Source organism: Lonchura striata, chromosome 7 (genome assembly GCF_046129695.1).
Source record: "Lonchura striata isolate bLonStr1 chromosome 7, bLonStr1.mat, whole genome shotgun sequence".
Classification (NCBI taxonomy): domain Eukaryota; kingdom Metazoa; phylum Chordata; class Aves; order Passeriformes; family Estrildidae; genus Lonchura; species Lonchura striata.
Window position 1 is genome coordinate 17391677 of NC_134609.1, and position 24656 is coordinate 17416332.

The 24656-nt window shown below is 36.3% G+C and overlaps 1 protein-coding gene across 11 annotated transcripts in view; it reads left to right on the plus strand.

Moving 5' to 3' along the window:
• The window catches only part of CPEB3 (cytoplasmic polyadenylation element binding protein 3), an 81729-nt gene extending 63082 nt beyond the window's left edge, over window positions 1-18647 (plus strand). For all 11 annotated transcript variants that reach the window (XM_021536466.2, XM_021536468.2, XM_021536474.2 and 8 more), the window contains 4 exons: window positions 6155-6273; window positions 7573-7687; window positions 10382-10563; window positions 12963-18647. In XM_021536466.2, coding sequence (XP_021392141.1) covers window positions 6155-6273; window positions 7573-7687; window positions 10382-10563; window positions 12963-13190 — 644 coding nt within the window. In that variant the 3' untranslated portion in view covers window positions 13191-18647. The remainder of the gene's footprint in view (window positions 1-6154; window positions 6274-7572; window positions 7688-10381; window positions 10564-12962) is intronic.
• Window positions 18648-24656: the final 6009 nt, after the last annotated feature.

Genomic DNA, 24656 nt, shown 5'->3' on the forward strand with positions numbered 1-24656 from the left:
CTCTTACAACTACAGTAACCAAATTGTATATTAGAGCCTTTCTTTTATGCTTTTATATCCTTTAATTCTGATTTATAGCTGCTATAGATCATGTTGCAGTCTGAAGTCTGATGTTGAAAATGGCTGTGACCTTTGAAAGAGGAGACACTATAAATTTGCTGTTGCAATGTTTTACACTAGTTTAGAAGTAAAATGCCAGATAAAGAGAGGCTTTAGTATGCCTGTGGAATATTCTTTTTGGTTAAAAAAAGAAAAACACAAAAAATGCAAGTAATTTATTTCAGTCTTTTCTTTTTTAATACAGGTGGGTGGGAGAATTTTTTCAACAGGACAAACTGAGATGGCATATGTATACTGTTCATTTGGGGCTTTTTTTATCAATAAGTGGTGAAAGTAAAGTAATGATGACTAGAAAATCTTTCTGCTTTTTGACATGTTTTGGAACTGAAAAGACTATAAATCTTTAGCTTTATGTATTTACTACAGCACTAGAGAAATGGTGTCCTTTCTGCTGAGGAAGCACTGGGGCACCTCTCCCATGTCCCACAAATAGTGCATGTCCAGAAAGCAGAGGTTCTGTGGCTTTCTCCTTCAACTTATATTGAAGATATGGAGAAAAATGTTCCATAATATTTATGACAAAATAGAAGGTTTCTATTTTCTCTGTTATTTGTGATATGGTAAGATCATTATTAGTAAGGGTTAAGTGTTAGTTTCAATTCTTTTGGTGATTTCATGATATGGGCTATTTAATGCTAAGACTGGAATTATGAAGACATGCAATTTATTTTACAGAACTACTGACACAGAGCCTCAGTTTTCATTCAGCTCTTCTCTATGATCCACTCCATTGCTGACTTCTCTTATGTTTCCTGTCTTCCATTTGACATGTATGCTTCATTTTATTGCTGTTAACATTCAGGATCCAATTATTTTTCAGTGTAACTGAGGATATAGAGTACAATCCTTTAATTAAAATCAAACAAACCCTTCCCTAGTACCTGTCTGTAATGTGGCATATGAGGAATTTCTTACATATCACACCAACCAGGCTTCGTCTGGTATTCATGAAAAACATGTAAAAATGTAAATGTGCAGAAATAGAAGAGTCACTGTAAGATTCTAGACTGTTCCTATTTCTTATACACCTTTGTTTTAAAGAGAAAAGAATCAGCTGACAGGGTCAAACACTGCCATATAAAACTAGACTGACTAAAAGAAATTAATATTTGCAGCCCTGACTAATACATAATTTCACTCTTCTGCAGTAGCTAAGTGAGATTACAGCCTTTTCTATTTTGAGGTTTCTTAAGTATTTAAAGCCTTTGAAGTTTTTTTTTGAAAATGCAGTCATGTCACTGCAATGTTTAAAGGAAACTCTGCAGCTTTTTTAACACCTCGGATTTTTATTTTTCAAAAATGAGTTTAATTTTTAATAGTAGTTTCATCTTCAGATTTTAAAATGTGTTTTATTCATGTTCAAAGCATCTTCTAATAAGATTACTAAGGTGACTTTGAGCAGTGACCTTTGTCATCACATTAACTGATTTAGAAATTTGGTTCACACTGTTTCTAAATGTTCCTTTCCTGTGGGATTTTAAAACAACTTTATTCTAAAAGTTCTAGTAAATACCACTATAATTCAGTTCAAAGCTAATTTTTAAAATCTAGTAAAAAAAGAAAGAAAAAAAGAAAGTGAAATATATATTTCATGAAAATGTTAAATCTATTTAGATTTACTTCTTTGAGGTAGCCATCTCAACCATCTAAAAATAACCCTAAAGAAATGAGACTAGAACGGTAATTTTCTTTGCCTCCTTTTTTTACATAATATGAGGTAGATTTATATATTGAAATACTTTTTATAAGAAATATGAGGTCAATGCTAGATTTTATTGTAAATCTGAAGCTTATAAAATCATCAGAAAAGACACTCTAAATGGATGAAAGTTGTGCTTTGAAGGTAGTTCAGTTTGTTTCAAGCATAAGTTGCCCTTCCCTTTTGCAGAGGAAATCAGTGCATGTGACTACCCAAGTCTTTTCTGACTTGCTATGTACAATGTAAAGAGGAAGTTCTTCTCTTCATTCTCTTAATTCTGCCACCCAGCCTCAGTGTTATAAAGCTGAAAACACATGGCCCTTAGATTATGACTCCTTTGTCTGATTTTGCAAATGGGCTGAATTTTGGGAAGTATGGATTTCAGATTAATTACATATTAAATCAATAAATGATATGCAGACATGTGACATGGAGATTCAAATACTCTTTGACCTTATATATAACTCTTCATTACAGTATTTCACTTTGTTTGAAAAGAGCCCAGATTCTAAGAACCAGAAATAGGTTAATCCTTCCCTGTTGGCTATATAACATTTGCATGCCAAATGCTGGCTTTGTACCAGAAGATTCAGCTCATGGTTGATGCATTTGAACAACAATTTATCTACTGTTGTTCTCAAATGCAGGAACTTAAATTATTAATTACATTCAGTATTCACAAGTTGAGTATAAAATGGTACCCTTCAGGTATTATAATAGAATTGAACTAATTCACAATTAATTGAAATTCCAAAGAAAATCTCTTGATTAAACTCAATCTGCTGTGGACTTCATTTGACAGATCTGTACTTTTACTCCATCAGTACCTTTCTGAAATACTCCTCCTGTACCACTAAATAACTAGAGACTGTTCAGATAACCTTTACTCTCATAATGTTTGTAATGAATCACTTAAACTGAACAGAGTATAAAAATTCTAATAAGCTTTGTTCCTGCCTTCCCCCATAGGTTACAAAACACAGTCAGCGATTTCCTTTTACTCCACCAAACTGTGCCTAGCCATGGAGCTGTAAAAGGAATATGTTACCAGATTTAGAAGAATAAAAGAAAACCTTTTCTTTTTGTAAACATGCTCTTTCTATGAATGCTGTGAAATGCAGTCAGGCCTTTTCTGGTCAGCCATGGCAGGCGTGAAGCTGGATATTCTTTAACTCTTGAGAAATATTTTGCTTTAGGTCTTTTCTCATAAACTCTACCAGCTATGGCTTGAATGGTGTCTACAGGGCCAGTAAGTTTATTTTCTCTCACATGCCTAATACATATAATGCACATTCTGCTGTAATAAAGGTAAATAAGTAATTCTTTTCAGTTAATAGTGTTGAGGAAAGATGGGCAGAATACATACATAATGCACTATTAGCTAAAACTCCAGTATGACTGCCTGTAATTTGTACCAATGTGCTAGTTTTTAACATAAAGTATGAATATCAAGATCTTTATTAGAAAGGCAGAATAGGCACCTTAATACACTTTCGATCTAGTGTGTTTGTTTTGAAGAAGGAGGTCACTGAAGTCTTATTACAAACTGTGCTTTCAGTAATACAGAAAAGTTCCCATCATTAGAGGAGATATGCCAATGTTGCTATTAATTGAAATAGAGATTTATTTTTTTTTTTTTTTTTTACTGCTTAGGCTGGCAAAAATGCTTTTGCCAGACAACTTTATTTAGTTCCAAGTGTATCTTGCATTTCAAGTGGCAACCTTGTTTCGAGTTTGTGGGACACAGTGAGTATGCCAGATTTTTCAGTTTATTCTCAGCAAGGTTAACTGAAATTAGACCAACTGGACTAAATTACCCTTTCATATGGAAATTGTGTCACTGTTTAGATGTCAGAATAGGACATGTACAAAGGAGCTTGCTCAGGGTCAAGGATCTCCTTGGCTGGATTCATAAACTAGGGAAATTAATTTTCTCCTTATCCTCCCTCTGCTGTACCCTTTGAAAAGTTGTAGGGACTTTTCTTACACCAAAATACATTGTTGCCTTTTCCCAGAGAATTCCAATGCTTATTGGCAGCACTTCAGTGATGTGTTGTACCAACAGCAGAGGAGGAGCTGGATTGCTTCTCCCCTGCCAAGAATCCAAATATCTGTGGATAGAGAACAGTCAGCTGTAGTCAGGTTGCTGGTTTTTGAGGCCTCAAATATCTTGCTTCTTTTACTTTATGGAATGTGAGTCAAGGGCAGTCCCTTGAGCCCTGAAACCTTTGGAATGTGAGATGAGGTAAGAAAGGAGCACTGCTGAAGTCTGACTGCAAACTACTACCACAGTGTGCTACCAAAATTCTGCCATAGGGCATTAAAATTTTGAGGTTTATCAAATCTTTCACTTCTTGGGAAAAAATTGATGCTTTTTAAAGTGATACAATATTTGTGAAGCATGGATAGGAGAACCTACTAAAGCACATGATGCTGGGGAATTTGAAGCAACTTTCAGCATTTGCTAAATTGCACCTAGTGTGTGATAATTCTTTATTCAATGCCAATTTTGGCATAGGTATTGTCCAATTTATTTTTTTATAGTGGAGCCTGAATTCAAAGTGCATTTTCTGCTAGACAGTTCCAATCAATGAGGTGCATCCATGGAAGTACATGTTTTCCTAGATAAACAAGTAGATGCAGCTCTGAACAGTGGCATTGTGATGAAGAGGGTAAGTCTTCAGTAGTAACAATGCCTAGAACTGCTCATGGAGAAAAGCTGCACCCTTCTGAATTTAAGGTTTCTGCATGCCTATGTGCTTCTAGAAAATGAGTAAAAATACCTTTAACTTTGGCAGGTATCTTTCTTGACCATATCAACTTCTATGATCCTAATATTATCTGAAGTTCTGTTCTTTATTTTTCATTTTCATGTAATCTTTGTTACTCTTCAGTACCAGAAATCCTTAAGTGATTGGAATAGATGTGCAGTTCCCAGGTGTTGAAGTAGTGCTGGACATCATGTCATGCTAGTCCAGCCTCCTGCTATTCTAGGTTAGCACAAGGCTGCTCTGTAAACGGCCTCTGTGTCTTTGGTGGATCCAGGAGAATGGTTTATTCACAGAGGTCTAAAGAAGTGAGGAGCTTTTACCTCACTGAACTTCATGGCAGGCTCTAGCCTCAGGTTAGAAAACTGAAACTGCACCAGCTTGGACTACTCTTCTAATCTAGCAACCAGAGAAAAATAACAAAAACATTTCGTGTTTGGTTAATTTTAACTGTTTGGTTAATTTTAACTGTTTGGGGAAATTATGATCATATCATCTACTGTACCCCCAAAGAGCGATCAACACCATCTACCATACGTGTAACCCCTCACAATGATCTAGAAACCCCCCCCAAAAAAGACACAAAAGTGGCAAATGACAAAGGTCACACCCAACATGTTCGCATTGAGAAAGCTGTGCTGTAGTGAGTGTGGAGCAGAGAAGCAGTGCCTGCTCCATGGGAGTCCTCTTGGCCAGGCAGCTGCAGTGATCCAGCAGCCTGTAGTTACCTGGCTTTGCTGAGTGCAGAGTGCTGTATTAGTTTCACTTCTCAGGTAGCAGAAGCATGGGCTGCTTGGGTCAGCTCTTCATGTAGATTTAACAACATTAAATAGAACTCAAGAAAGTTTTTTTGGCAGCTGCATTCAGCAAAGCACTGAGTGCTACTCACTTAGGTTTACTGGCTAATCTAAAGTCCTAAAATTCTGAATGACATGAAATTTAGTAGACTTGAATTTAGACTTTAGTTGACATGAATTTTAGTAGACTTTCTTCTTTATTTTGAACTGCTTTATTTAAATACAAGTAACAACAGCAGGTCTTTTATTAATAGTAAAGCACAAAGCATGTTGTTCTTTTTCACTGGGCTTTACTGTTTTTAGTGAACAATTTTATCATATTTAGGCGTGTATGCATAGAATAGTTTCCTGTTTATCTATCCACTTTCTTAGCCCTCTTCTAGACTTTATTAATTGCATATAGTAAGTACATATTTTGTGCCTCCATTGTAAAATGTTAATCACTGATACCGGTAGATACCACTGATAAATAGCCCAATACAGTTGTTGGATAATAGAAACCCTCATTCACCAGCCTATATTCTCACTGCTCAGAATAATTAATTAATCAAATAAGCATCCTCAGATGCAGTAAATACTCGTCTCTATTCTGAAATCAGTACCATGGGGATCTGTAATGAGGGGGTGAATTTAATTTATGGAAACAAACTACCAACCTCAACAGTTATTTGTAATTTGTATATTTTACCCATTTCTCTGGTTTGTTTGTTTAAAAATGTTCTATAAATTGATCTGTTGCTTTTCTTTCTTGTGCCCTTATCCTTTCCAAGGCTACGCCTTTCTGCTGTTCCAGGAAGAAAGTTCTGTACAAGCTCTGATAGATGCCTGTCTGGAAGAAGATGGAAAACTTTACCTATGTGTGTCAAGTCCCACAATCAAGGATAAACCAGTAAGCAGCTTATGCCATAACAGTTATGCTGGTTGCTAACCCATTTGCTGTTACTCTTTTCAGCTCATAAATAAATAAACAATACTTAGAGTTAATTACTTGTCACTCCCTGTTTCTGACCTTGCTGTTACGTTGACTTGACTTCCTGTATCAGCATACCATGGCTTTAAAATTTGTGTTTTTCTGATAAATGACATGTTCAATTAACTTTTATATTTGGTACTCTTGGTATGCTTGAGGAATGTGTGCCTTTTACAGTGTTAGCTGTAAAACAATGGAATGGTAATTTTTCATCTATTTGATTTGAGAGAAAAGAAAACCTTATGTGATGAAGAAACTTAACCCTGCCAAATCAAAATCTAGATAGCATCAAATATCCCCTGTATTTTGTTAGGTTTTTTAATTATTATTTTTATGCATTCAATAGCTAATAAATTTATAATTTAGGCCTCATTTGCCTTATAGAAACTATGGGGTAAAATCAACTGTTGCAGACAGCTGTAGCAGAATAGAAGATGGTAGCCTGTTTTTATTGTACACATCTCTAGCATTCCTTAATGCTGGTCCTTTTTTGTGCCTATGGAGATATACAAATGAGGTGAAAACTGCAGGCAAATAAGATAAAAAATATGCTGCCTTTTAAAAGTACTATTAAAAATCTTGCAGAGTTGAATGAACAACCCAGGATTGCAGCACAGTGAGCAGGCTTGTGTGATTCCTAGGATCAAAAAAATAGATTAATGAACAGCTTTATCTAAATAACTTCTGAGCAGTTTTTTTCTGTTTAATCTGAAGATTTCTTATCAGCTGTGTTGCTTGCTGCTCAATAGAAATAGGCATTCACGTATTATACAAATTCCTTTCGTATCCAAGCACGGAAAGTAATTTTATCAGCTCCTATCAGTGCTTTTAAATTTATGGATTACTGTATGTGATTTCAGGAAAGCCAAAAGCCCAAACTGCAGCTGTAATTCTACATACATGGTAAAATGTTCTGAAAACTTCCTTTCACAGGTTTCTTCCTATGATAGCGATTAGGGGCAGAGAATTAATGAGCGTTGGAGTTTGTCATGAGGACACTTAACTCAAGCCTGGCCTCTAGAGGTGATAAATGAGTTGTCCCCCTTCTTTCAGATACTTCAATAACACACATTCTCAAATTGTCTTCATTCTTATAAAACCAACTTACTGCTTTTGAAAAGTTCAGATTTTGTTTTTAATTGTAGGAAGATTTTACATGTTTTTCTTAATTTTAGTTAAGTGGCCAAGTTCCTCTGCTAAAAATGATCCTTAATACAGGTGCAAATTCGACCTTGGAACCTAAGTGACAGTGACTTTGTGATGGATGGGTCTCAGCCACTGGATCCAAGAAAAACAATCTTTGTGGGAGGAGTTCCACGGCCTCTCCGAGCTGGTGAGTAGAAGAAAAATGTAGGACATGTAGCAGACTAAGCAGAAAAGATGAGGAAAGAGAAACAGCATCTATAAAAGATCAGAAAATGGACTTTGTGTTTCCCAAAAATCACAGCTTGCTTTCTAAGACAAGGAGTATCTTCATTTTTACAAAATACAAACGGTGACAGTTTTTTTATCTTTTAAATAAGGTTACTAATTAGGATTGCCAGTAGAAAGAGCTTTCCCTGGCTTTGCATAATATCCTAGATCTTGGCTGGTTTTTTTTGTAATGTAGACCGTCTTAATCTGAGCCCTGATTTGTTTGCTGGGCCACCGACAGGTTTCCCTATCCTTTAACTAGAAGACAAAGACCAGACCCTTCTCCCACACCCTTTCCAAACCAATTCCAACCTCAGCCCTGTGATTTCTGTTCCCTTTTATTCAGCCATTACCTTAATTCTTCCATGGAGCTATGGATATGGCCTCTCAACTATTGTCCCGAAGAAAATTTTCTCCCACCAGAGGTCTCTTGGTGGCCTCACGTGAAAGAGCATTTTTCAGACTTACTCCTAATGTAGCTTCCTTCCCTCAATTTTTTTTCTTCACCCTCAGCTCTTTTTCTTCACTTTTATTTGCAGAGCCATAGACAAGACTCCTTAGGTTTTGGCCAGAGGAAAGATTTATCCCAGCCCAGGACTCCTGGCAGTCCTCATTTTGAAGGCCCCATTTGAGGACTGCTCCCAATTGTAGCTCAACCCAAATTCCTTTCTTCTAAATCCTGACATTTTTGGTGAGCCAATGACAGAGTCATGAAGTAATTTAAAACATTTCTCCTAGCCAGATCTTTTGGCAGCCCTCACTTCTGTTTATACTCCCTTTCCATCCTCACTCCAAGGCAGCTGCATGGTTTGTCTTATCGGCTCAACCCTAATCCTAATCCTGGAAAACTGTAGTAGATAAGGCCTCTCAGTCACTGTCTGGAAGAAAGACTTTCCTTGTAGCCTCAGTTTCCTTCAGCAGCCACTTTCCAGCCCACTGGAACTTCAGCTTCTCACTTTATATTGTGCCTGATCCTGAGTCTTTTGGCAAACTCTACCAACATCCCCCAGCCATTGCTGACAGTAAGATTTCTCTTATTCTAGATTTCTTGGCAGTTTTCACTTTCCTCATCATCTTAAAATAATGCCAACTGTAAGGTAGTAATTATGTAAATAGTAACAATTAAACATTAGCTCATTCCTAATGACTGCCTTTATAAAACTGTGTGCCATTTGGCCTGTCACGGATCACATTTGAAATGCATTACATTTGAAAAACGATGCCTTTAAATAGGTAACTTCTCCAAAGCAGACAAACAGTTTCAATTTCTTCTTGTTTGCAGCTTTAAAGATCAGATACAGAAGTTCTTCCTAAGATATTTGAGCACTGCCTGGTTTCTTTGCCCTGAAATCCTATATATTCTTTCTCTGTTGGCAAGAGTGACTTAGTGGAGCTACTATTGTAATTGTGTTCATGATGTTTATTCTGTACTGTCACTTTGTGAGACCACTACCCAAGTGATGATTCCAAATAGTTAGAAAGCAGAAGAATCTATTTATCATTACATGATGCTGGTAGTTTTTCCTTACTTCTTGGAGCAAAAGTATTACCTGTTTGGTAGAATGAGTCAGATATTGGTTTGCTTGTTGCAAATGAACAAATTAGCATATGGTCTTACCTGCACACAGATTTATACAAACACATATTTTTAGTGAATTTACTAATGAGAATTTTGGGACAACTATGGGAATTTAAATGTTTTGTATTTGTGAGTTTAAATTTTATTTTGGGTAGTTAAATGGTGACTTGCTACAGAAAGTGTTTTCACACATTAGTCAGACACTATAAAATGGCTGACTTGGCAGGGCCTGCACAGGTCTCAGTTCTTGCATTGTCCATCTGATACATTTGTTGGCCTATGAGGTTTTACAGAGAGCTTGGCTCAGTGGCCATATAACCTTGCACAATTTAAATGGCTCTTCCCTGTTTCCTTCAGCCTCTTTACTACTTCCTTCAGTTCTTTCCCTTAACTTTCCTTCTGTATGTTCCTCAGCCATGCACTTAACTGTCTGACTTTATGAGTGATATTTGTAACTTCTTTAGAGTTATTGTTAATAATATAAAAAGCAAAATCCATTTCAAAAATCCACAACCAAGATAATGTTCTACCAAAATACCCTTTTTAAATTGCATCTATAATGTAGGATTGCTTTAGCTGCAGGAACTTTGGATGTTTCACACGTTTTTGTTTCAAATGTGAAACACATATTTGATCTTTTGAACCTTAGTACTTAGGGCAAAATATCAGATTCTACAAACAGGAATATTCCTATGTGATCTTACATGTACAGTAACATTAAAAAGTGTACCAAGTATCTGAGCTTTAATATGCAATATTGTAAATTCTTGTTCATCTGATACCTATTTTAACAGAATAAGTCTGTATTTTTTTTTCCTCACTTCAGCTACATCAACTTTTTACAGATTCTGGTTTTTGCCTTTATAGTTTACTATAATTCATGTAAGGTTGATTGAATCTGTGTTTTACTTTGGAATTTTAGACTTTGGAAGACACATCTGATAAGGCAAATGGTGCTTTTTAAAATGCAACCATCCAAGTGCAACACCATGATTTATGTTAAATCTATTATATTTAACAATTGACTTCTTGCAGTTGAATTGGCAATGATTATGGACCGTTTATATGGAGGTGTCTGCTATGCTGGCATTGATACAGACCCAGAGCTGAAGTACCCAAAAGGTGCTGGCAGAGTGGCTTTCTCCAATCAGCAGAGCTATATTGCTGCTATCAGTGCTCGCTTTGTCCAGCTCCAACACAATGACATTGATAAACGGGTAAGTAAAACAGCATGGAGCACAATGGTTGTTACCAGACTGTACAGGTATTTAATAAATCTTTATTAGCATTGTGTTGGAACACAAGGTAAGCTCTGAACAGAAGTGTAAGTTCTGTTTTTCAGATGACATTTGTCAATTTTTTGAAAGCTTATTTAAGCATCTAAAGCAGAGTGAAAAAATACTTTAAACATCTTAAATAACTGTTTAGTGCTAAACCCAGAAAATAGTTGATTGTAAGCTCATTTGTCCTTAGTTCTCTTTTGAATTCCATGGGTGAAATTCCATAGCATTTCCCAGCTTCTTTTTCTTCCTTTAGTTGTTTGTTCATTGTGCTTTTAGTTTAGTTTAGTGACTACTTGTGTAGCTTCTGACAGTTTTGCTATTATTAGGCCATTTTCTGTCAGCAGTGTATGTCTAGAGCTGAGGTCCTTAAAGAACAGGTTTATAGCAATTAAAATAGGTAATGCTGACCTCAAAAGTCTTCAGAATTATTTAACTAAAGCCAAATGCCAAGAGATGCTTGATGGGCAGTAGGGGGAGAAATGAGATTATTTTTTTCAGTCCATGTGAAATCTCTAAAGGGCTTTTCAAATATGGAGTAAAGTTACAGAATTCACTGAAATTTGACTTGAACACATTAAAAGAAAGCATTACTTACTATCCAGATTTTTTTTTCCTTTAGAGCTTCTGTCTTCACCTCTTGATTACACATACAAACAACATCCATACTTTGAGGGCTCTGCATTTAGAATTATTCAAAAGGACACATGGCATGGACTGCTGCTATGTATTTTTCTGATAGGGATGGTTTGTTTTCTCCTTAATCTGGTGTAAATGGTTTCTCCAGAAGTCAGTTTAACAGGTACTGGGTGTGTCTATTATGTGTAATATGCATATAAAGCTACACAGCTGCAAAGTTCAAACTATTTTGACTTTATCCTTACAAATCTGAATTGTACTTTTTCTCAGTTTCAAGAAGGTCATGGAGTTACAATTCCTCAAACAATTTGTGTATGGTGCTTTGCACCATATTACATTAACTATGACAAGGCTATTCCTAAACATTTCTTGTCCATTAGATTCTGAAAAATCTTTCAGAGAGATTAAGAAGATTACTTTTGGAGTATTAATCACATGTTGAACCCTTTGAGATTTATACATCAGCCATGCTTGCTAAAGGGTACTTTCTAAGCTTTAGGCTAAAGCCACAAAAGGTCACTAGCTAGTAATTTTTTTCATCAGTATGTTCTTTTTCATTTGGTGGACTGATAATTTATTTAGTTATCTTTTATCTATTTTAAAAATAGATTTATGTGTGAGTTTGAAGAAGTATGAAGTCTCTTGATATGTTCTTAAATTTTAATCTAATAGATTCAAATCCCTGAATGGCACAGCCAACTTTCTTAAAATTATTTCACTAGTAACCAATACAAGAAGAGATGAGACAGAGAGAGATAGAAAGAGACTACATTTGAGACCTTCACAATTCATGCTTGGGAAATTTGAGTAGGTGGGGATCTAGAGCTGTGCTGGACATTGGACCTGCTTTCTTCCAATATCATTTGAGACAGCGCTGTTTTATTTTACATGATGCTTCTAATTTTAGTGATATGGCATCTGATATGCAAAATGGCAGTTATTCAGACTTGTTCCATGCAATACTAGTAGCAGGGTGTAATTAAAAAAAATAGATTGGCAGCCCAAGCTGTTCCTTAGGCAAGAAATACAACTTAGTATAGAAGCTTTATTTCAAAGGAGTAACATTTATTGAAGTGTGATCAGGATAAGCTGAAGTAAATTCAGCATAAAGCTATTTTGTAGAATGTTTCTTGTCTTTCAGCTTAACATTTTATTCTATGTTTCTTTAAACCTCTGTGTATTTAAGTGTTGTTACTAGGCTCAGGTTTTCCTTGCAATATACAAATTGTGCTGGACTAGCACTTGCTAGCACATGTATACTTTAATTTTTCTATCTTTTCTAGTGCAGTTGATTGTACTTAAACCACTTAATAAATAGCATCAGAGAGCCATAAGAATTAGACATGCATGAACTGATGATTTCCCTGTACTGAATGAACACTCAGTTTAAATAAGTAGGCACAATTCATAGGAACATATTCAATGTCTGTAATAGCATTATTGCAAGTGCCTAATCATGCATCAGTCCTGCTTTTCTAAGGAATGTTGAATAGTTACAAAAGCACACCCTTCTTTCTTGATATTTTCTGATGGGTAAAGCGCATGGTATGAAAATTTAACTGCCAGCCTCTTGGATTAATACTGCATCAGCTGAAACCCGTCAGAAGAAACAGAAAAAATTAAAATATTGGGGTTTGTGTTGTCGCTTAGCAAAACTATGAAACATTCTTACAGTTGTTTTCTTGTCCTTGGTGCAGGTGGAAGTGAAGCCATATGTGCTGGATGATCAGATGTGTGATGAATGCCAGGGCACTCGCTGTGGTGGAAAATTTGCTCCGTTCTTTTGTGCCAATGTTACCTGTTTGCAGTATTACTGTGAATACTGCTGGGCCAGCATACACTCTCGTGCTGGGCGGGAGTTCCACAAACCACTGGTAAAGGAGGGAGGTGACCGACCCCGCCACGTCCCGTTCCGCTGGAGCTGAACCCCGGCTGCACCCAGCAAGAAGTACTGGAGTAAATAAAATTGAGTGAAAAGAGAGCGCTGCCTCAGGGCTTAGTGTTCTGGAAATCTGTGCATTCGTCCTCGACTTTAATGAAGATATGGGTCTTTTTATTACTATTATTATTATTTACAGTCACATTACTGAACTCAGTGTCCAGTATAATACAAACCGGCAGAGTGTAACTGTACTGATTTTGCACTTTGATTCACACAAACATCTGCTTGGTACCTTAATTTCCTACACAAGACTTGTCACTAGTGACATTATGTAGACTGCCATTCTCATCAGTCTTCACTAGGCTGATGCGTATGTGATAAAGATTTTTTTATTGTAATTATAATTATTTTTATTTTTAAACTGGAGCATGCACTTATTTTCAGAAATTTAGACTTGCCCCTAGCAGATGACTTACCAAAGGTAATATTCACGAGTAGGTGGCAGATGTAGCAAAAACTTAAACAGATATTCAGCAATCATTAGTTTGGGTCATTTAGAATAGTAATAACCCTTAAAGAAAATAAGCCTTTAGTTGCTCTCGATTTTGACTTGTAAGGATGATACCTCATAAGCTGGATCAGACTTTTTTCTTTTATTTTGCTGAGGGTTTTTTTTGTTTGTTTGTTCTGTTTTGTTGGGTTTTTTTGTTTTGTTCTGTTAGGTCTTTTAGTGTTATGTAAATGTATGCTGCAATAGCTTTTGCTGCTATTAAAATGGTATTACTAATACCATAATACTCTATTCAGGCTAGGGTATCAATTAAAAATGAATATGTGATTAAAATAGTGATGGCTGCTGAAAGGAGATCAGTATAGCATACAGAAAAGCTTCCAAGGAAGGTCAATATTTTTTGACTGCATGTTTACTTAATCAGGTTGCTGCATGCAATAAATTTTATATATGTCTAATATAAAACCTTCCCACAATGCACAAATTATGAATCTACGTAGGCTACAAAATGCTCAGTAACAAAAAAAATTGATTACTGACTGGAGGAAGGCATGCCTCAGTAAATGTAATGCTTCTGAAATTAGGATCAGCCCATTACAGAATGATCTATATTACAACAAATATAAAAACTAGCTGTAGGATATTCTTAAAAAAAAATTTGTGGATGGTAGATGAAGTACTTTGCGGTGCTCTGTTATATATTGTGCAATTTATTTTATATAGTAAAGTGATTATGTCTAGTACTGTGATCAAACTTAACTGTTAAAGCCTCTGTATCTGACATTAACACATTTTTGACAGTTCATAACAGGTACATAAACAGAAATGAGCTCTTAATTACAATCTTTCCTAATGCTTGCATCATTTACGTAGCTGCAGACCTTGTCCAGAAAACCAAAGAGCTCATGCTGGCGTACATACACTACCGATTAGATAGTCTGTCAAACTACTAACCTAGGCACATTTAAGGAAGTTAGGAAACACAGTGGTGCTAAAGAAATGTCTACATATTAAAGTAACATGAGATGTCTGCTCTGTGGATGTGGCGTTATCTCTCTAATCCCTGGATGTATCCTGTGAAGCTTGAATACAATTAAGACCTGCTAACACAGTGGACATTTTTTTAGCATGAACTATGGGGCTGCAGATAGCATATAAATATAAACACACTTGGTATACTAATGATTGTGAGAATGTGTACACTATTTTTTTTTTCTTTTTCCTCCTTTGTTTTTGCAGTTCTGGGGACAATCTGACTGGATATGACACCGCATAGTAGATTTAAATGTTCTGGGTTTTGTTTGTTGTGATGTCCTTCTTTGTGTCTAATTTAGTAAGTTGGTTTTCCCAATGTTTAGTTGCAAGTATTGGCTTTGAAAGGATTTTTTCTGTTTTTGGAGAAAAAAAAAAGAAAAAATAGTTTTTTACTGGTTTAAAATGCTTATTATAATTATCCCTTTTGAAGTTACTTCTGGGCGGTTTTGTGATATTGCTTTTCCCAGCCCAGGTGTCTTTTCTGTTTTTTTTCATCTGTACAAGACATTTTGTTATGCACTACTTTTTGTATCTAGACAGTTTTCAACAGTTGGCTGATGATTTTTTTTAAAGAAAAAGGCATGCTTTCTGACTGACATGATCTTTTGCAATACCTCAATTTTGAAATATAGGAAAGAAAATGATATTTTCTAAGTAAGTTTATTCAGAAAAATATATATTAATTTAATTCTGCAAGAAAAATGATTTAACAGATGGGTAACTTTATTTTTTTCATGCTTATTTGAGTTTTTTTGAAAATGAAGAAGTTAGAGCTTTATAACTGTAATATTAAAGATCATAGCTAACCTACAGAAGTCTACCTAATTATGTGAAAGTAAACCTTTTTGAAGAAATACCCCTCTTTCATGTAGAAAAATACTCCCAGAGAGAAAGAGAGCGAGAGAAGCTGGAAGATGTACAATATAGCATAATGTGGGATTAAATCTGAAACAAAGTCATCATAAAGAACAGGTGTAAACACAAACTCCATTTGGTGCTGAAAGTTGTGAATAGAAGGTGAAAAAATATTTTCCCTTAATTTGTATATTTATAATCAAGTGTGATTATGCACGACTGACCAGAATTGTGAGAGTTCTTCTGTTTGTATTTTTTTAAAGAGAACTTTTTTTAGTTTATTAAATTATGACATGCTCCCTTTTGTTTTGTAAATGAATGTGCCCCTGAGTTGTTAATATGTTATATTAAAAGAGGGTCCTTCAAAAAAAAGTTATTTTTTAAAATATGGAGTTCTGAACTGCAACTTGACTAAGAAGCCCCTGGGTACAACAGGTCCTATTGTGGCCTTTTCTGATGTGAGACTTGAACTAGTCGATTTTTTTGAAGGCTAACCTAACCTCGACTATTTGTTGTTATGTGCAATACTGTTTGTACTGTTTGTATAAAAAAAAAGAAAAATGAAAAGAAAAAAGGCATAAATCTTTATTGCAGATTTATTTTCATTGCAGACTTTAGACATTGTGATTCACTAAAATCATTTTTCTACTGTCAAATATGTACCTTTTCTTCATGCTGGTATTTTTTCAATAGTAATGTAGCCTTTGTACTGAGACAAATTTTCATTGTTATTTTTAGAAAGATTTTTTGCTAAGAAAAAAATTAAACATATTTACATATTTTTCATTTTTATTTCGTATTTTCTTTAAGGAGTGCTTTCTCAACCATTAATATAGTTGTTTCTGGGAGAGACTTTCATATCTGGTCAATGTCATTAATATTATTTTGTATTTTTACTTGGAATAAATTAATTTTATGATGCTGATTCTTTAAAAGTTTATTTTTTTCATTTTCAGTTATTTTTGAAGCTAAAATCTTTGTAATATTGTTACTAAAGTGTCTAGTTTTTTGAAATGCAAAGCTTTATGTATTAACTTGCTGATGTGGTTTACAATAGTGTGGCAATGATGAAAATGGTTGGTTATGTAAAGTGATTGGAAAATTGTAACAAAGAATTGGGCAATAAAATGACAGAATGAAGCAGAAAAAACGTGATATTTTGAAAAGCCTTTTCCTTTATCAAAATGATTTAGGGAGATAATAGGGATGTCACAGTACCAGTTCGCTGTCTAGATTTATACACCACCAGTGTTGATGAAATACTATTGCCGTTATAAGGAACTAAATCTATTGAACAATGGGTTTTTGACCCTGCCCATTCAGCATAATTCTTCATTACTTTTCTTGTCATGAACTCAATAAACTCTCTTTTCAATAGCTTTAGATTGAACCTCCTAAAATATATATTCTTCATTGTATTTTGCCACCGTGTTATTTATTTAACGAAATTGCCCCTTTCCTGCACAAGTCCCTCTCTGCATGCGTTTCTCAGTGGCAGCGTGGAGCAGACTGTCAGTGCCCACAGCATTTCCTAACCCAGCCGCCCCACGTGGGTGGGAGCTGCCAAGTTAATGCAAAACACTCTCTGTCCATCCCCTGGTAGCAATGCAGTAACTCATATTGCCACCACGTCTGAACATCCGTTCAGCTTCTTTGTCTTTCTCCGTTCTTCTCTGCCTCTTTTGTGTCTTTGTCCTTTTTTTCTTCTGTATTGGCAATACCAAGGGCCAGTATCAAAACGCTTTTCACCTCCATTTCCATCACCTTTGTTTCCCTATGCAGCCAGAAGAAACCCCTTCCTGAAGCCAGTGACTCTGTTCTGGCACCTGAAACAATCCAGACTAAAACTGGTGTTGCGTAAACAGGGCATACAAGGACTTTCTCTAGACAAAACTCTCGCTTCCACAAGTTGCAGATGACCTTTTAGACTTAACTTCTGCTCGAGTGTTAGAGTGGCTCGTCCGTAACTTGTGGGAAGAAATGTGCCCAGAGTTGGTCTATTGTGTATCCTCTGTGTGTTCAGTTCTGTAAGTAATGTATAGACTAGATCAAATAGTGAAGTAAAATTTAGACTCAAATTAGGTACTACTGGTTGGAATGTACACAAATTGCAAACAAAGGAGATTAAGGAATGAAGAGGGAATAAAAAATTCCTGCTAAGTGGTACAAAGTTTATGCTTATATTTCTGCTGACATGCTTGTATTTTATAGCCTGCTAGCAAGGCATGGGCTAAAACAAATTGTATTGCAAATATGCAGTTAGCAAATAACTTTGCTGATTTCACTGTTAGAGTAGTAAAAAAAATAAAAAGACAAAAAAAAGACAAAAAAAAAAAGGCGCTTAACTGGGAAAAGCTCCCATGTTAATATTTCAGTATTGTGACATCTCTACTTGCAAGGTATGAGTGAAAGATTAGTCACAGATTTGTAGAAATGTCTCTTTTGTTTAATCTGGCTTGTATGTAGTTGCTTTTCTGCTGGTTTGTATGATGTCAGCTAAACCCTTTTTCTTTTCCTTCCTTCCTTTCTTTTTTTTAAAACAGACAAACTTCTTAATCTCTGCTGCTATAGTGTTCTATCATACCACGGAGTATTTTATATTCATGTTAGTGACTACTCTATACCCCAAATGGGTAGCTGGTCAGAAATCACATTGGTCACATAAGTCTGACACACTCAAATTTACATGACAAAAAGTTCATCAGTAAGTAGAAAACCAGGGTGCTAACAAGAGATAATTTTGCTCTTTTTTCTTTCCTGGATGTAGTTCTGTTGGGGTATAAAGTATTAGATATTTGTAATTTTACTGTCAAACTAATGGACATAACTTTTAGAGCATTCACAGCTAAGATCTCTGTACTTGTTTTTCAACTAATTTTAAATGTACTGTATCTTTTATTACATGTTCTCTTAGATTGTTTTTGCTAGTAATTCTAACAAGGCTTCTTCCTTTTTGGCTTGGACTAATGCTTGTATGGAACTGCAGTACTGTGACTAAACATGGAGCTCAATGCTGCTATTGCTTACAACTGCTTAAACTTTGTAGTTTGAACTTTATTTTTTTCTGTAATAACTTATTAAATATAGTTGTATGAAGTACTGATATTTGTCATCCTTTGCACATGCTAAGGAAATCTTGGGATATGCATTATGGGAATGTAAACTAGATATGAAACCCCCAAATCTTGTACTGGAAAACTGTTTTGTAGATAAGGTTAAGCAAAGATACACCTTACATGCACACAAGCTGTCTTTTCTAGTTATTTTATAATGCAAGTAAATGGTCCAATTATGTATTCTCTCTAAAATGGAAAAGCCACCTTAAAGAGGTATTTATTATGCTAAACTGAATGTAAATACAAAAATATCCATGATGAAAATATTTCTGGGAATGTAGAATCAAGTGCCTTTAGAAAAGGAACTGTTGAATTATTTTCTCCGGGCTAAAGAAAAGTTGCTGCCTAAGTTACTGCATTCTTATTAGCAGTTTAACAGTGATTGCAGGCAGAAATTAGACTGATCAGTTAAAAAAAAAAAAAGGAAAAAAAGCAACAGAAGTTTGTACAAGTTTATTTTTTAAGAATAAGAGACAAAACTCAGCAATACAGCTGTTCGGAATGCCGCAGGACACTTCCTTGAAAAAATGTGAATTATACGTCAGGGCAAGTGAAAGCCTCAAGAATAGTTCATGGTCTGTCATTGCTTTCTTTCAGTGTCTGCATAAATGCAGCTCAAGAGCCCTGCTGAACTATCAGCACTAGAAATTACACGCTGACTTCTTTTCAAACTGACTTCTTTTCAAACTGGTAGTGAGTAACTGTAACTTTCAGGGGAATGCTGACTGCTCTGCCAGGAGAAGTGCTTTTACAAGGCAGTGATCTGTAATATTCATTCCTGGACTGAATAGAATCTATGACAAGCTGTGAGCTTCTTCCTTCAGAGCTAAATTTAAAAAGGGAGTTTTTAAAAACACCTTCCAATTAATTGTTTAGTGTGGCCTCTCACAGTACAATAGTCCAAGTCCATCTGGACAAAAATCAATCTGAGTTTAGCCCCTCCTCAATTAAAGAGAACAGTTGTGGGAAGAAGTGCAGCTCCTTTGAACCTTCTAATCCTCAGTCCTTTTCTTGATAAAGTCAGCCATGCTGCTGGCAGTGTACACTGATACTGACAACTCCCTTCTCCAGCTGGTTACAGCATTTACCTCAGCCTTTGTCTGCATTAAAAAAAGGCTGCAGTAACTTAATTTAAACCAGTGCACTTTACAAAAGGTTGCATGGCCTCTTTTACTTTTGCTTGGTATGTGTTATTTTGGCAAACTTAAACTGAACTAAAATAGTCACCTATGTGACTGTGGTAGTGTATTAAGCTTATTTACACATGCTCCCAAGTTAAACATTTTTGCACTGAAGGTACCAAAGCAACGTGTTCCCCCTCACACAGTCCTGCAGAAAAGCTGAAGCTTAGCTCTCAAAAGCCATAATCTGCTTTTCTCTGTTTAGCAAAAGATAAAGAGCATGAGCACAGGGGCAGAATTGCTGTGTTCTCTCCCAGGAATGAACCAAGAAATGGGTTTTAAAACAAGAAACCTATGTAACCTGTTTTCATAAAAATGTTACAAGCTACTTGAAAAACTCTTATAACACACAATTCAATTCTGAACACAGGAGAAATTTGAATGCTGCACACACAGACAATGCCTGCACGAAGGAATCCTCTCTCCCCTGGGGCAAGCAAGTTTTTGCAGTTTATTTTGGGTGACAAACTGCTCATACAGCAATTAGAGAAGGAAACATGATAAAGGTCCAGAAATCTCCCCCTTTTCCTGTTTCTGAAGGAGAAATAAACTATCAGCGAGTATAAAGTCATATGGCAGGACCTTGGCAACAGCTGGGAAAGAATTCGTGCTGTTCCACCCAGAGCACAGAAGCTTCCCAGTGTGTCTGTGGCTACCATTACTTGAGTACTATGGGACTAAATCAGTAAAACCAGGTCTCCATTTAGGAGCTTGAGTGATGTTTATTTGCTACCAACTTCCTAAAATTCCCTTTGAGCTGCTGCCCTAGTGTTACTTGGGCCTGTTTTTGTGAACATATATATAGGAATATAGCTGCTCATATTTTTATATATATATATAAATATACATATTATATAGAATATTTGTAAATAAATATTAAACAAATAAAAATATTTGTTATCTTTATATATTTTTATATGGCTGCTTATATTTATATATAATGTTTATATATAACATATAAACATATATAGGAATATATAAAGCTGCTTGTGTCATAATACTTCACAATTGTTCAATAACCCAAGATCTACTTAGATTCTCAGGGTATTTTCCTGTATTTTTTTCTACCTGCAGGCCTAAATATAGAAAGCACTTACAAGTGTATTTATCATGTTTCACATACTGGAGAACAGAGGTGTATTTCTCCTTCTCTGTCCAATAGTCTGAGTAGTCAAAACACTTATGGATATCTTTATTTTTTACTATTTTCTTTTTCAAAATTTCCTGCACTATGGAGCAAGAACTAAACCTATTTACTCATGGGTGTGGCAACTACTCTACTATTTTGTGATACATATTTTGCTCTCTACCAAGTGAAGAAGAATGGTTTCTGGAAGAGCACAAGCATCACCATTAAGGTAAATCAAAGTAGTTGTTCATAACATTATATGTAACAAGATCGTGCCCTCTGATACACCTTCTTGACTTCTTTGCCAGCTTCAACGTGTACTCACTGAAATGGAAGTCAGAAAAAGAGACAGAGCTGGTACAATTCATATGCAAAATAATTCTGCAAAACACTGCCAAAAGTCATTGCAAAGATATATGATCTCATTTCATCTGTCCTTCAAAATCTTTGCCTTTCAGAATTATAAAACACCCTCTAATCTCATTGTCAAACTACAGAACACGGTCAAATAACCATGAAATTCTAGGAGATGGGCAAAATCTTGTTCACAATGTACCTAATTCCTCCAACTGTGCCTTGTGCATATTGTTGTACTCAGTGCCCACAGAATCACAGCATAGACACATGTGCCAGAAACGTCCTGCTGAGCAATCTGCCTCTACCTTTCTTGCTTCTGACTGCACCTGCATGCTACCATTTGTAAATGGGCACATTTCAGTCACTCTGGCAGAAATAAGAAAGAATATTTGATGATTACATTGAATTCAGAAACAGGACAGAAACCAGAACCAGCAACTCCTCCCTCCCAAGTACAAGGCTTTCAGTTAGTAAGTCATTCCTATGCTCCACCCTCTTAGTCCAGAGAATCTTGATTTATGTAAAGTAGAACAACAGAAAGCAAAAGCCTTACTCCAGTCACAGCATGATGCAAGTAAGCACTACTGTTGTGAGTGTAATACACTCTGTGTGATAAAAAAGCAACTAAATTAGCCCATCCTAAAGCATCTTGAGTAGCTCTGCATCACATTTACTTACAGGTGCCTAACTCAAGGACAAGGATTATGCTGTGGCCACCACAAGCTAAACAATTAGACACAGTGATGTTCAAATTCAACATCACTGGTATAATTTGGAGATTCAGCTTTGAGACCTTGACTTGTTTTTCTCAGTTCAGATTTTTATTAAATGTGTACATTAGGTGCTTAGGTTGTCCTACTCAAACGTGCTAAATATTGATGCCAGACAGCAGCAGAAAATACATACTCCAACAAGTACTGACAAAAAATTAACTGCCACACAGAGGAAAATTACTCTAAAGTCTTGAAGTGCTGAAGAACCTGCACTCAATGAGGCAAAACATAAAACAACTGATAATGCAACCACACCCCCTCGCACCCCTCCATGCCCCTCATCCCAATCCTACAAAGGACAAAAAAAGCAAATCCAGAAATAGAATTTTTAAGCACTTTTCTGTCAAGAGAGTTTAGAGGCAGAGAAGTACCATTACTTTATGGCCATATAATGAAAGAACTATCCTCAGAGCAGGATAAGATATAAGCATGGCAAACTGTAATTTCTCTTGCTAATGGTTAGTTCTGGAAAAATCCATCAGATACCAGGGAACTTCAGTGCTAAAATTCTTTCGGTAAAACTATTTCAATCAGTGCCCTGAAAAAAAAAGTTTAGTATAGACTATACAGCAAGGCGGCCAGCAAAAATCCTGGTCATGAGATACGCCTTACTGAGTCTGGAAATCTGGAAATCACTATTATATAACTCAGTAACTTCTGTAATTAACTCCCTGCTGTGTAATGACTATTGACATCTCATCCTCAATGAAATTGGGGGTTGTAAGAGACAAAGGGAAACAAATGCTAAGATATGTGCTATCTTCTGCATTTGTCAGACTATTCTTACACAACATATTAGATAACCCTTAAATCTTAAATTTACTTCCATCTTGTGAGTCTTAACTCCACTGAACAGAGCCTACAGAGTGTAAAGTGCATGTATGAAGTAAGAGGAAAAGCAGAAAAATGTGGGGATGGACCTCTTCTGCAGTTTAGACTTTTATTAACAAAGTAGCTGTGACACACAAAAGGACTTCACACAAACATAGCTCAGTCTGCCTTTGACAGCACAACTGCAGCCCTGAGCTGAAGATGTCTGCCACTGCCCTTAAGTAGGACAACCACTTTTGTTTGGAAAGGGGTCTTAAGGACCATCATTTCTATCTTGTGTTTGATTTCTTGTTTCTGAACGACATACGAGGGCAGATAGGTTACAATGGCCTTTCCACTGAGGAGTGATGCCAGAAATAGGACACTAATGACATTCTCCTTTTACTCTTTTAAATACTACTCAAGCTTATGCTCTCCTAACCTAGTTTTGAGTAGAATTTAGAGCTATATTTATAGCAGCTTTTCCACTCTGGAAATTGCCTTCACTTGCAGAAAGGATGTTCTCTAGTAATTAAGTTGTGTATTATAAGCTGCAGTATTGCCTCTGAGCAAAACAGATCGAGCTAAGCCTGCTCACTTTTGATCCCAATTTCCTAATTATTATGGATCACCCTCTTCACTTGTATTTCTGTCAAGTGTGAAGAGTTCGTGGGGACTGGTTGTATCAGTTCTTTTCACAGGGGAATTAAGCTGCATTCAAAATGCTGCAGGAGGTAACACAGAGTCAGCAAGTTGTATTGCCCTTCTCTCAGACAGTCCTCTTAAATCATGCTCTGAAGGAGGAATGTAACAGAAATAGCATTAGCCAGAAATGAGCACTTCATATCAAATACTCAAGCTGAATCTTTGCCCAATTTCAACATCAATTTCAAATACACTATCAGATTAGAAATTTGGAGGGTTTGTCATCCATTTTGTGATTCTTTCAGAAACAGGTCTATGAGAACAACTTATTGGCCTCAGGAAATGGAGTCAGTGGAGTCACTCAGCTGCAATATGCAAATTCTGAAAACTTGGTTCTCTTGGCTTCCTAAAGCTCAGGCTGTACAGCTGAGCCAGAGCCATGTGACTGTGAGTCTGCTCAGCTCTTGCTAAAATGGGTTCTCCCTGGCTATCTCCAGCACACATACTGTTCCCACAGACTGAGCCTGTCATCACCAGCTGTACCACCTGCTTGGGCTCCTCGGGCCCTTCTGCAGCTCCTCCTATTACCCAGCCATTTACTTGTAATAGCCTCCCCCTGGCAGTGGGACAAGGCAGTCAGGGAAGATGCTGGCTCTCTCTAGATCTAAAGAACATGATATCCCTTCTGAGGCTTTAGAAGTGGCTGATATCACTGCTCTGTCAGTTCCACCTCTCCCCACGAGCACAGTCCCAGTCATGCTCTAGACCCTTACACATAACCTCTCCTCAGATCATCCTTGCTCTGAAGTATGAACAGAAGCCTCAAGTGCACAGCTGAGGAAGGGACAGAGCAAAACCTCACTGGGCTGTCTGATGCAACCCACCGAGCTGCATGCTCCCATATATTCTACAGTAGCCAGGAAAATGTGTCAGAAACTGAATCCCACTTCTCACTGCTTTGCTTGGAAATATTTGGGGTGCACCTGGAAACAGCTGTACATTTGCTGACTGTAGTTCTGTCAGTACAGCTACTTGTGGCTTTTCAAGCTGGAGAAAAGCTGAAGATGAGGAAGTCAGCTAGGATGTAGTGGGGACGG